This window comes from Rhamphochromis longiceps, linkage group LG15 (assembly GCF_057381845.1).
Source record: "Rhamphochromis longiceps isolate RC_006_pf linkage group LG15, R_longiceps_female_GT1.1, whole genome shotgun sequence".
Lineage (NCBI taxonomy): Eukaryota > Metazoa > Chordata > Actinopteri > Cichliformes > Cichlidae > Rhamphochromis > Rhamphochromis longiceps.
The window spans coordinates 23,366,850-23,380,431 of record NC_140571.1 but is presented as its reverse complement, the minus strand read 5'-3'; the positions used below and the strand labels follow the sequence as shown (position 1 = coordinate 23,380,431).

Genomic DNA, 13,582 nt, shown 5'->3' with positions numbered 1-13,582 from the left:
GACAGGAAACTCTAAGGGAACAAATTCAACAGTAAAACTGAGACTAAACTATAACAAGAACTAAAGTCCAAAATACTCAACATTATGTTTACAATAATGAATAAAGGCAGCAAACAAGACACATAATAAGCTACTGTAAACTATGTTATTCAGTAACACAGATCATATTTACAGTGCACATACAGGTATATCTATAATAGAAAGATTAGTAATCAAAGCGCTCTGTGAAGGGATCAAATTAAAGATGAATATTTAGCTCTAATAATGTGCTTAAGCTAAACAACAGTAATTTTCTTTTTAAAAACATGACAAGTGATGTGTATACCTTTATTCCAAATATATTTTTCAAAGGGAAGAAAAAGGAAGTTACTCTATCAAACAAACATTCATCAGCATCAAGGAAAAACAGCACACAACCTTTCATTAGCAACATACTGTTTCTTTGGTTTGTCCATGGTGGAATAGAGGTCGCTGGGATGAGCGGAAACTCCAGTGGGAAAGGAGGAAGCTTTCACAGTGATGTAAGTCACACTTCATCGTCATCATCACCACCACATGACTATAAGTAAACAGTATGTGTTATTAAATACATATACCTGGCAGGAGCTTTAAAAACCACAAACTTCCTGCTAACATCATGTCTGTAAATATTAAAATCTTACCTGGTCTTTGTTCTTGGTTTTCTTTGTGAAGCTAATGGAGACGTAGGAAACACCATCATCATCTTCAGCCTTCACAGTGAAGACAGCATAATGATTGCTCAGTAATATGTGGATTTATAACAGGTGAGTTTCACATTTATTTAAGTAAATTCATTTTCAGCTCATCCTCATCACATCACGGTTCTTCCTCTTCTCTGTTGACCTAAACATAACACTTTGAACTGGTAGTAGGGTGTCATCTTACCATCTCCTGACTGGTTCCTGGACCAGACTCAGTGTCTGCAGGGTTTAAACTCAGTCATCGCAAAACGTTTGTGACCAAAATAGTCATCAGACTCATCTCATAGGAAAAAAAAACATCAGCTGCAAATGAAAAATAAAGATGTAACAATTATGATAATAATGCAGTTTATTAATTGAATGTTTTTTCTATGTACACTTACCTTTAAACTGAAGCATCAGTATCAGTAATGAAGACATTTGTATCCATGTAAATGCAGCCATCGTGCTTTCAGTGTAATCTCACAAATGAGACAGTCTCAGAGATGAATACAGCATCAACTTTCTGCTCACTTCCTCATAGCAACACATAACTTCTTTTCTCTCCTCGTGGTGAATGAATTCAGTTCATTGCTTTTAAGCATCATTAACTCCTTCTCACTCTTAACATAGATATTAAATGAGTGATAAAAACACACCAAAATGCTTTAAGTTGATATTTAATATATGCATATAGTATTATATATTGTACATATATTTATTAGTTTCAGATGTAGCCATTCTTGTATTTTGCTTGTTTACATTATTGTATTTTGTACAACTCTGTTGCTTGTGAAGCTCGCACACAAGAATTTCACTCACATGTGCTGTACCAATGTACCTGCACATGTGATGTGACAATAAAAGTGATTTGATTTGATTTTGATTTGATTTGATATATTTTGCAGATTGCCTTGTTGTTCTTTTAAAGGACTGTGCAACAGTGGAAAATGATCAATAATAGAACAGAGGAAGTTAAATGTGTGAAGACAATTAGTTGCAACTATTCTTGACGGTTTATTTTTGAAAACAGTGTTCGTGGTGATGCTTGTCCACATGTGAAAGAGATCAAAACTCTTTACACCATTGCAGATCATTTTGTTTTATTTGTTCATTTTTAATAAAATTTGAAATCATATAGTAGGAACACCCTGTGATAGACTGGTGACCTCTCCAGGGTGTACCCTGCCTCTCGCCCTACTTAGCTTTTTTCTGTTTATTTTTAGTTCATTTTTGTTATAATACAGGCAACAGAAAGAGAAGCAGTTGCAGAAAATACTGAAGTTGTAATATGGAGCATAACATCAGTCTGTAATTATCTTTTGAACTGAGCTCAAAGCTCAAGTACAAAGGAGGAGAGATAAAAATTAAATATATAAATGACAAAATTAACCCTCCGGTTGTGTTCACCCAACCCCTTACTTTAATGTTCCCAGCCAAAATTGACCGGACAGTTTTAATAGCTCTTAAATTAACATAAGAAACATTTTTCACCACCAAATTCAGTTCAGTGGGTAGGTCAGTGGGTTGTTCAGTAAGTCGTAAAAGTGGGTCTTTCATTTTGTCATTCAGTGGCCCATTCAGGAGGTCAGAGGCCAAAGGGACGGGTGGGGGTGGATTCGCATTCATTTGCTACACCACAGATGTAACAAAGTTGATTAAAACACTCAAAATTCAAGAGGTGCTCATCACTTTTATATGTTCAAGTGCAAAGTGTGGAGGATGTCATAAGGACTTGAGGCAATCGGATGTAAAACACAATTTATGAGTTTTTAAATCTGTAAATGGTCAGATTTGACCCGAACACGACAGGAAGGTTAAAACAACGAGTCATTTTGATCTGTGTGTGTTGCATTTAACTGTAAACTTAAAAATCAGAAACTACAGCTTTTATAATCATTTCATTTCGCAGCATTCAATTTTTAGAACCAAGCCCGATTTTTTTTTCCTGATTTTTGGGACCGGATAAACGGATGTGACCAATCAGACGACTGCATTTGAAAACAAGTGCGGTCAAAGCTCAAAATGCAAATATACTGATTATGCAGAGTAATGGAAATAGTAAAATTTCTGTTTTACCTCAGACACACAGTTACAGGCTGCTCTGACTCAGGCCGCACAAAAAAGATTTCTATGCCTTCTCAGATGAAGCCCCAGCTCTGCTAACAAGCACTCAAACTGCCTCACTGACATCCTGGAATGTGTGAACATGATGCAGCTTCGAGTCGTGGATCAAACCACGAAATTCTCCCTGCTGCTGCCTGCGTGTGAGAACTGGATGAACTCAGACTCTCCATTTCTTCCTTTTGTTGAAACATGCAAACTAGCTCATCATCACTTCATTTTTTTCACATTGCTTTTTTTAAGATGACTTTTTCACAACAACCTATCGTGCTCGGTGTGTAATGTAATACTGTCATAGATAATCATGAGAATATGTTTAAGGTATATAAAATTTTAAAAAATTAAGGGATGGGAACATTTATATCTACTAATGTGCTTAAGAAAACAACAGGTAAGTTATTTATTTAAAAATATCTCACATGACTTAATTCAGCAGCTAAATAAACTACCTTCTCTGTACTGACTTGAGTTAAACTTTCAAAAAAGTGCTTGCTGCATGGTGGTTATTTGTTGATGGTGGAATAGACGTCGCTGGAATCAGTGGAAACTCCAGCAGGTGGAGAGAAGGCTTTCACAGTGCTGTAGGTTATAGTGTCACCATCATCATCGACACAGGGCTGTAAGAAAACATCACAAAATTTTCTTAAAGACAAGACCTTTGAAAAGTCTGAACTTACTACTGACATAATTTCTATAAATATCGAAATCTTACCCGGGCTTTATTCTTGGTTTTCTTTGTGAAGCTGATGGTGGCGTAGGAAACTTCATCATCGGCTTCAGCCTGCACAGTGAAGACAACATAATGACTGCTCAGTAATATAAATTTAACCTGAAGAAAACTTAAATGACTACAGGAGGAAGTGATTTAAGTTATTTGTCAGCTGAAGTTATTGCCATTGGTTTTTCCCTTTATCCTTTTCACTTTATGAACTGAAGTCAACACTAAAGGTGTAAAATGATTCTGGTATGGAGAATAAACGGCATTTGAGTATTTGAAGATTTGAACTCACAGTGTTGTCGCTCTGTTGTGTTTTGTTTCCTGAAGAAGAGAAAATAATTCATTAACTTCCCCATTAAAAAATCGCAGTTTTTTTTCTGTTTTTACTAATCACAAGCTACAGAAATGTAAAACAAAACTGCATTCAACCATATAATTATTTTAATTAATATTTAAATTTCCTTATTTCCATTTATGATCAACTTTAGTCTGTGAGTCCTCTCACCTTTACTTTTCTTCCATATGATGATGACCACAACTAACAGTGCTGCTAAACCCACAGGAACGATGATAAACCATGACTGAACTGAAAACATTATTAATATGTGTTAAAGGTGATACTGAATTTTCCCACAAAGATTCAACTGTCAGTCTGACATTCAGAGAGAAATTCAGTCACTACCTGCTGGTGGATCATTTGATGTCTCTTCTAACGGTGTTGATGTTGTGGATTTTGTTGTCGATGATGTTTTTGTGGTGAACTTCGCTGTTGTTGATTTTGTTGTTGCCGACTCTTCATCTAAAGAAAAACAATAACATCATTAAAGACACTGACAGTAAGAAAAGACTTGAAAGTAAGTGAACAGCAACAGAGAGGAAACAGTGGTGAGATGTTTAACAGTCTAACAAGTCTCATTTTTGATGATGTCTCATGTCTGAGGATATGTTCTCTTTATCTTCATACAGACACTCAACTGTGAGTCTACAGTGTTCATATGTCAACACAGAGCTGTTCAAGATGCTTTATCATTGTTCTCATGTACACACACTGGTGAAGATGGAGATATTGTAAGAGAAAAGCAGCAATAGAAAAATGAACTTCATCACTGTGATCATAATTATTGTGGTGTTTCAGTTTGTTGTTCTAACAGGACAGTTTGAGCTGAAAACATTAAGATGTAAATACTCACTGTTAATAACAGACAGATCAATCATAAAGTCTGGACCTTCTTGTGATCCTCCTTTTGTTTTGAACTGTCTGCAGGTGTAACGACCAACATCCTGATCTGTGACCTTCTTTATAACCAGAGAACAGTCTGCAGAAAGACTCAGTCTGTCTGATTCAGGTTTGGATTCTTTAATATGCCCAAGGTTAAAGAGTTCTACTGCTGACGTTTTACTTGAATCACTGAAGAGCCAGGTAGTACTGATACAGTTATGCTGACCTTGTATCACATTTTTACAAGGCAGAGTAACATCATGTCCACGTCCAGCTGTGACAGTTTGATGTTGCTCAGTTGTTCCTGTTGAGAAAAAGAGAGAGAGAGAGATGTGAAACATCAAATATGTTATGAATATGAGTGTTATGTTTATAATGTGACGTTTATTTTAAATACAACACAAGTTTAAAATTCAACTTTCATTTCCAAGAGTCAGCTAAAGTCAAAAAGTTAATCATGACTGTCTCAGTTAAAGGAAGAATAAATAACACTTGTGATAATAATGCAGTTTGTTAATTGAATGTGTTTCTATGTACACTTACCTTTAAACTGAAGCATCAGTATCAGTAATGAAGACATTTGAATCCATGTGAATGCAGCCATCGTGCTTCTCTGTCTCTCTCAGTCTCTGTTCTTGCTCTCAGAGATGAACACAGCGTCAACTTCCTGCTCACTTCCTCATAGTGGCATCAGTCTGTTTGTCTCCCCTGTGTCCAGAGGAATTAATTTATTTAATTCTGCTCGATAACCTCCCTCTCTCTCTTATTGTAGATATTACAGTTTTTGCCCGTTGCTTGAACACTATAAACCCATGCTTAGACTAAAGTAACACAACTTGAAGCTTTTGTTACCATACCTCAAACACATGTACCCATACCTTAAACAAAAGCGCTGCTTTGCACCCTAGTTGCAATTATGCAACACACTTACTCCTTTATGCAACACACATGGTCCTGCATGCTACACTCTATTTCATACATAAGACACTTTGTTCACAAAATGAAATTTCAGGGTGCCATTTGGAAAACACATGTATCCAAAATACAAAACACATCGGGTAATTGCAACCACTCAAATACACGCCTGAAGGACCTTACTTGCAAAACTGAACACCAATTAGCCAACTACAAAAAGCCCTCAGTTTAGCCAATTCAAGAACTTTGCAAGCATGGATGGAGGGAGAGCAAGAGGAAGATGAGGAGGAGGAGGTCGAAGAGGAGGTCGAAGAGGCCATGCACGGACCCATATTTCTGATAAGATAAGAGCAACTTTGGTGTCATCAACCATGGCCTGACTATGAGGGAAGCTGGGCAGAGAGTCCACCCACATCTAAGCTGCTTCACAGTGGCATCTGTAATAAGAAAATTCCGACTAGAAAACAGGTCTGTCTTCATCTCTCTACCTTCTACTCCACTCAGATGGTTTTTATAGTACTGTTCTACAGTTACCATATCAAGTGTACAGGGTATTGCAGGGTGCTAATGCTCCTTTTGCAGCCAAAGTGGTAGTTTCTGTGAAACATAGCATGATTACTTATATTGAAGTACAGTGGATGATACAGTATATACTGTAAAGTACTGTAAGAAAAATAAGCAAACCGATGACAATATGTGGTTGTATTTCTCTAGAATGACTCGAAGACCTTCTGGGGGAGGACGCCAACGGCTGTTCACACAACAGCAGGAACTTGCCGTTGTGGACCTAGTGAGGGCAGACAATGCCATCAGTCTCCACCAGCTACGAAAGCAAATACTTGCAGACAGGCAAGTGTTCAACAGCATAAACCATGTGAGCATCACCACCATCAGACGCATCTTGGGAAAACACAGCATCACCATGAAGCAGCTCTACAGAGTCCCATTTGAGAGGAACAGTGACAGGGTCAAAGGACTTCGAGCTGAATATGTACCATATCAGTACCACATGAATACATTCTGAGAGCTACACAGGTACCTGTGTGATGGGGTTCTGTATGTGTAGCACTGTAGTACAGTAATATGTTCTCTTGGCCATGGATGGAGTTGCACAGCCTCATGAATTCATTTTCATTGATGAAGCTGGATTCGACCTGTGCAAAACAAGACGACGGGGCCGTAATGTCATTGGCCAAAGGGCAATTGTGCACGTTCCAGGGCAGCGCGGGGGAAATATCACATAGTGTGCCGCCATAAGCCTTCGAGGGCTTCTGCATCATCATGCAAAACTAGGTCCATACAATAGGCAACATATACTCACATTTCTAGATGCTCTCCATGATATAGTTGTACAGAACAGACCAGATCAGCCCAGGTTTGTGGTGATATGGGATAATGTCAGTTTCCATCGGGCTGCTCTGGTCCAGGCCTGGTTCTCCAACCACAGTCAACTTGAAGTGGTATACTTGCCCCTTACTCACCATTTTTAAACCCTATAGAGGAATTTTTTTCGGCTTGGAGATGGCGTGTATATGACCGCCAACTACATGCCTGCATGCCTCTTCTGCAGGCAATGGAACAGACCTGCGGCGACATTCAGGTGACAGCAATCCATGGATGGTTTTGACATGGAAGAGGATATTTTCCCCGGTGCCTAGCGAGAGAAGACATTGCTTGCGATGTTGATGAGGTCCTGTGGCCAGACCCCAACAGACGGCGGGATCCATGAGGCCACGTATGCACAATTGTCATAATGTTTTGTGTTTACAGTATGGTGTTTTTTCTATTACTGTATTATGGGTTTTTTGTTTTTTTTTGTTTTTTTTTTTGCTTTATCTGAATTCATGGTACTGCAATGTACAGTGCTGCAATGTACAATATTGAGTAGGCCTATTTGCTTTTTTGGTTGTTTGCAAATGTGTCTCCTGAAAATATGCCTTCTGAATGAACAATGGAAATCAAAGACTGCAGTGTTTTATATAAAGTAGACTAGTGTGTTCCCCCTGCTCTGTAAGTGTTTGCATATGATGCAAGTATGTGTCATTTTGTCAACAGAGTTACATTTTGACAAAGGAATGTTAGGTTTTGATAGCAGAGTTTAGGTTTTGAGAGTAGAGTTTCAATTTGGTGCAGATGTGAATGGTATATTTCCCAGTGTTGTGTCATGTTTACTTGTGTTTAGGGTTTTGGCACAATGAGCAAAGTTTTGCAAAATGTGTTCAGGCAACGGGCAAAAACTGTAAGAACATTCCGACTAGAAAACAGGTATGTCTTCACCTCTCTACCTTCTACTCTACTCTACAGTATATCACATTACCATATCAAGTGTACAGGGTATTGCAGGGTGCTAATGCTCCTTTTGCAGCCAAAGTGGCTGATTCCTTATATTGAAGTACAGTGGATGACACAGTACATACAGTAAAGTACTGTAAGAAAAATAAGCAAACCGATGACAATATGTGGTTGTATTTCTCCAGAATGACTCGAAGACCTTCTGGGGGAGGACGCCAACGCCTGTTCACACAACAGCAGGAACTTGCCGTTGTGGACCTAGTGAGGGCAGACAATGCCATCCGTCTCCACCAGCTACGAAAGTAAATACTTGCAGACAGGCAAGTGTTCAACAACATAAACCATGTGAGCATCACCACCATCAGACGCATCTTGGGAAAACACAGCATCACCATGAAGCAGCTCTACAGAGTCCCATTCGAGAGGAACAGTGACAGGGTCAAAGGACTTCGAGCTGAATATGTACGGGTAAGTGTAACTGTCCTTTACATGTACAATACAGTATTGGTGAAATCCAGTAGCAGCTGAATATGTACCATATCAGTACCACATGGACCACATGGATGTGATGGGGTGAGGGTGCTGTATGTGTAGCACTGTAGTACAGTGATATGTTCCCCTTTTTTTCAGAGAATCTCGGCCATGGATGGAGCTGCACAGCCTCATGAATACATTTTCATTGATGAAGCTGGATTTGACCTTTGCAAAACAAGATGACGGGGTCGTAATGTAATTGGCCAAAGGGCAATTGTGCACGTCCCAGGGCAGCGCGGGGGAAACATCACATTATGTGCCGCCATATGCCTTCGAGGGCTTCTGCACCATCATGCAATACTAGGTCCATACAATAGCCAACACATACTCACATTTCTAGATGCTCTCCATGATATAGTTGTACAGAACAGAGCAGATCAGCCCAGGTTTGTGGTGATATGGGATAATGTCAGTTTCCATCGGGCTGCTCTGGTCCAGGCCTGGTTCTCCAACCACAATCAATTTGAAGTGGTATACTTGCCCCCTTACTCACCATTTTTAAACCCTATTGAGGATTTTTTTAGGCTTGGAGATGACGTGTATATGACCGCCAACCACATGCCCGCATGCCTCTTCTGCAGGCAATGGAACAGGCCTGCGGCGACATTCAGGTGACAGCAATCCATGGATGGTTTCGACATGCAAGAGGATATTTTCCCCGGTGCCCAGCGGGAGAGGACACTGCTTGCGATGTTGATGAGGTCCTGTGGCCAGACCCCAACAGACGGCGGGATCCATGAGCCCACTTATGCACAATTGTCATGGTTTTTTGTGTTTACAGTATAGTGTTTTTTCTATTGCAGTATTATTGTGTTGTGGTTTTTTTTTTTTTTTTGCTTTATCTGAATTCATGGTACTGCGATGTACACTATTGAGTAGGTCTATTTGCGTTTTTGGTTGTTTGGAAATGTGTCTCCTGTAAATGTGCCTTCTGAATACACAATGGAAATCAAGGACTGCAGTGTTTTATGTAAAGAAGACTAGTGTGTTCCCCCTGATCTGTAAGTGTTTGCATATGATGCAAGTATGTGTCATTTTGTCAACAGAGTTACATTTTGACAGAGGAATGTTAGGTTTTGACAGCAGAGTTTAGGTTTTGGGAGTGGAGTTTCATTTTGGCACAGATGTGTATGGTATATTTCCCAGTGTTGTGTCGTGTTTACTTGTGTTTAGGGTTTTGGCACAATGAGCGACGTTTTGCCAAATGTGTTCAAGCAACGGGCAAAAACTGTAACCAAATTACAGCTTTAATGTTTTCTATAACTAGAGTATTTTAACCCCGCTGCCTGGCTAGCACCAATATAGCCTGTAATGTGGATGAGATTCTCTGGCCTGACCCAGAACACACACAAGATGCTGAGGTGGAATAATGTTCTTGGTGTGTGTTGTACTGTATACTACATGGATAAAAATGTGCCACTGTATATACATTGGTTGCGTCTTCTGTGTTCATCATGTGAAAAGGTTTTTGAGGGGAAGAACCACACAGCTGTAACGACCAACATCCTGATCTGTGACCTTCTTTATAACCAGAGAACAGCCTGCAGAAAGACTCAGTCTGTCTGATTTAGGTTTGGCTTCTTTAGTCTGTCCAAGTTGAAAGGTTGATACTGAGCTGTTTGATTCACTAAAGATCAGGTTACAGTTATGCTGACCTTCTATCACGTTATAAAGAAATATATGAATATGAGTGTTATGTTTATTATGTGAAGTGTATTATAAATACAACACAAGTTTAATTTTCACCTTGAGTTTCCAAGAGTCAGCTAAAGTCAAAAAAGTTAATCATGACTGTCTCAGTCTCTGTTCTTGCTCTCACGTCCACAAATGAGTCTCCGAGATGAACACAGCATCAACTTCCTGCTCACTTCCTCATAGGTTCATAGTGTTTAAGCAGCCATATCTCCCTCTCTCTCTTAATGTAGATATTAAATGACTAAAAACTTTTTAAAACATTTACATTTAATATCTTCTGTAATTAATTTATTTTGCAGACTTTCCTGTCTATTTTAAAGGACTGCAGAACAGTGTAAAATGTTTGATCAACAACAGAAAAGAGAAGTTAAATGTGTGAAGACTGTTAGATGAGGTAAGTGTTGACTTTAATGCAGCTCTTCTGTACATTTGGTTCATTATTAGAAAACAGTGTCCATGGTGATGTTTGTCTGCACACACGAAAAGAGGTCAAGATTTAAACTTATTACACATCAGAATTTGAGTTGTGATGTTCGCAATGATGACACTGCAGCAGTGACCACTGTTAGCAGCTAGATGAGATGTGTTAGTGGTCTGAGACCTGATTGTTCCTCTTTACACCTCTGAAGTCGTTTTTTTCTGATAAGTGAAGAGGAAGTGTTTAGCATTCACTGAAAAAGTTCAAACTGTACTTACCAAGAAGCTGGAAAGCCAGTCAGCTCGGCACAATAAGAAAGTTAGCCTGTTAGCATCAGAGCCCTTGAACAGCATCTACAACTTGAGCATTTTGGTTCACAATAATCTTTAAAACTAAGCGTGCACAGTCAGACATGTTATCGTTACTCGTATTCTTTTCTTTTTATGTTTTTAAAGTGTCTGAAGGCTGAAATTGAGTGTTTTTGCTGTCAAAGATGATTTTTGAATATCACTAACAGGAAGTTTGATATCATCATAGATACAGTGATATACTCCGCTCCTTTTTTGTATTGTTAAAAATGTAATGGACCAGATTTAAACAAAAAAAAGTTTAATAACAATATACCGTGCAGTGTGTCACTTAATATAAAGGTAAATGTCACTAGATTACAATAACAATGAAGTCTTCTTCATTTCCAGGCCATTCCTGCAGCATAACGATATAACTGACTGATAAATATACAGTCAGTTATATGTTTTAAAGATTTCTTCAGTAACTACGGAGTTACATGATGTATTAACTGAGGCGAAGTAGTTCACTCAAAGTTTTTTTTGAAGACATCAAAGAAAAGATGAATTTTTAGATATATTAATGTGCTTAAGCTAGCAACACTTATGGTAAATGGCCTGTATTTGTATAGCACTTTACTTAGTCCCTAAGGACCCCAAAGCACTTTACACATCCAGTCATCCACCCATTCACACACACATTCACACACTGGTGATGGCAAGCTACATTGTAGCCACAGCCACCCTGGGGCGCACTGACAGAGGCGAGGCTGCCGGACACTGGCGCCACCGGGCCCTCTGACCCTCTGACCACCGGGCCCTCTGACCACCACCAGTAGGCAACGGGTGAAGTGTCTTGCCCAAGGACACAACGACCGAGACTGTCCGAGCCGGGGCTCGAACCGGCAACCTTCCGATTAGGCGACCTCCCAACTCTTGAGCCACGATCGCCCCTTATGATATACTTATTAGCTGTTCAAGCATTCTGCAGGATGCAGATTACATGAAAATTACAACCAGGACTCAGCCTTGAAATTCCGCCTCCCAGCACACACCAAAACAGTGACAATGGGTTGAAAATGAACAGCAGAGCTCACGTAACATCTGCTTCTATCTTTTTAAATTCAGCAAAAAGAGAGCAAAGCGATCAGTACTAACAGATCTGCTCAAACTAGTTTAAGGTTTAATACTGAAGATGAAAGAACAGGAAGTCAAACTGGAGAGAATAATCTAGACTAGTTTGTAGTCTATTATGGTTCAGGTGTGTGGGGAGTCAACTGGGAGTCTACAGTGTTCATATGTCAACACAGAGCTGTTCAGATGGTTCAGATGAGTGAAGATGGAGATATTGTAAGAGAAAAGCAACAATAGAAAAATGAACTTCATCACCGTGATCATAATTATTGTGGTGTTTCAGTTTGTTGTTCTAACAGGACAGTTTGAGCTGAAAACATTAAGATGTAAATACTCACTGTTAATAACAGACAGATCAATCACAAAGTCTGGACCTTCTACTGGTCCTGTTGCTGTTTTGAACTGTCTGCAGGTGTAACGACCAACATCCTGATCTGTGACCTTCTTTATAACCAGAGAACAGTTTGCAGAAAGACTCAGTCTGTCTGATTCAGGTTTGACTTCTTTAATCTGCCCAAACTCAAAGAGTGATACTGAACTGCGTGAATCACTGAAGATCCAGGTAGTACTGATACAGTTATGCTGACCTTGTATCACATTTTTACAAGGCAGAGTAACATCATGTCCACGTCCAGCTGTGACAGTTTGAACAGTTTGATGTTGCTCAGTTGTTCCTGTTGAGAAAAAGACAGAGAGAAATGTGAAACATCAAATATGTTATGAATATGAGTGTTATGTTTATAATGTGAAGTTTATTTTACATACAACACAAGTTTAAAATGCAACTTTAGTTTCCAAGAGTCAGATAAAGTCAAAGAGTTATTCATGACTGTCTCAGTTAAAGGAAGAATAAAGAAGTAACACTTGTCTCCCCTGTGTCCAGCTGAATTAATTTATTTAATGCGGCTCGATAACCTCCCTCTCTCTCTTATATTATTTTTACTTCTAGATTTCATGTGAATTGCAGACTCACTTGTTCTCTTCTCACTTGTAGTTTTTAAGGACTGTACAGAAGTTGAAGATATCTTGATCAAAAACAGGAGAGAGGAAGTTAAAGGTGTGAAGACTGTTAGTAGAGATAAGTGTTTGCAGTACTTTAGCTCTTCTGTGCATATGGTTTATTATTAGAAAACAGTGTTCATGATGATGTTTGTAGACACACATGTAAAGAGGTCAAAATTCAAAAAACTCTTTCTACACAAGAAAACCTTGATGTCAACAATAAAACATGGCGATACTACTGCAGTGACCATTAGCATTAGCAGCTAGAACCCAGGTGAAATGCATTAGTGCCCTGATACAATGTGGCTCTTCGTTTCTTCTTAGAAGTGAAGGGGAAGTGAGAATGCAGCAGAGCTCTAGACGTTTAATGAGGACCAGATGAGCCTCTGACAGATAAATACGTAACACATCAATGAGTCTGGGATTGAACTGCCTTTGGTTTCACCTGGTCACTGAAGACCACACAGCTGTTCAAGAAGGCTCAGCAGCGGAGGAAATTCGGTATGTTGGCCAAAATCCTCAGCAGGTTCTTGGTTGACAGCA

The 13,582-nt window shown here is 39.2% G+C and overlaps 1 protein-coding gene and 1 pseudogene across 1 annotated transcript; one reads left to right on the top strand and one right to left on the bottom strand.

The window, feature by feature from the left end:
• Positions 1–3,328: 3,328 nt before the first annotated feature.
• On the bottom strand, positions 3,329–5,366 carry LOC146652665 (uncharacterized). The gene is made up of 7 exons (XM_085382496.1): positions 5,306–5,366; positions 4,734–5,066; positions 4,226–4,342; positions 4,049–4,129; positions 3,836–3,864; positions 3,538–3,606; positions 3,329–3,442 (listed from the first exon to the last, which is right to left on the bottom strand). The coding sequence occupies exons 1-7, from the start codon at positions 5,364–5,366 to the stop codon at positions 3,329–3,331; spliced, it is 804 nt and encodes a 267-aa protein (XP_085238622.1).
• A 2,789-nt stretch (positions 5,367–8,155) lies between these two features.
• Positions 8,156–9,346, top strand: LOC146652664 (uncharacterized; annotated as a pseudogene).
• Positions 9,347–13,582: the final 4,236 nt, after the last annotated feature.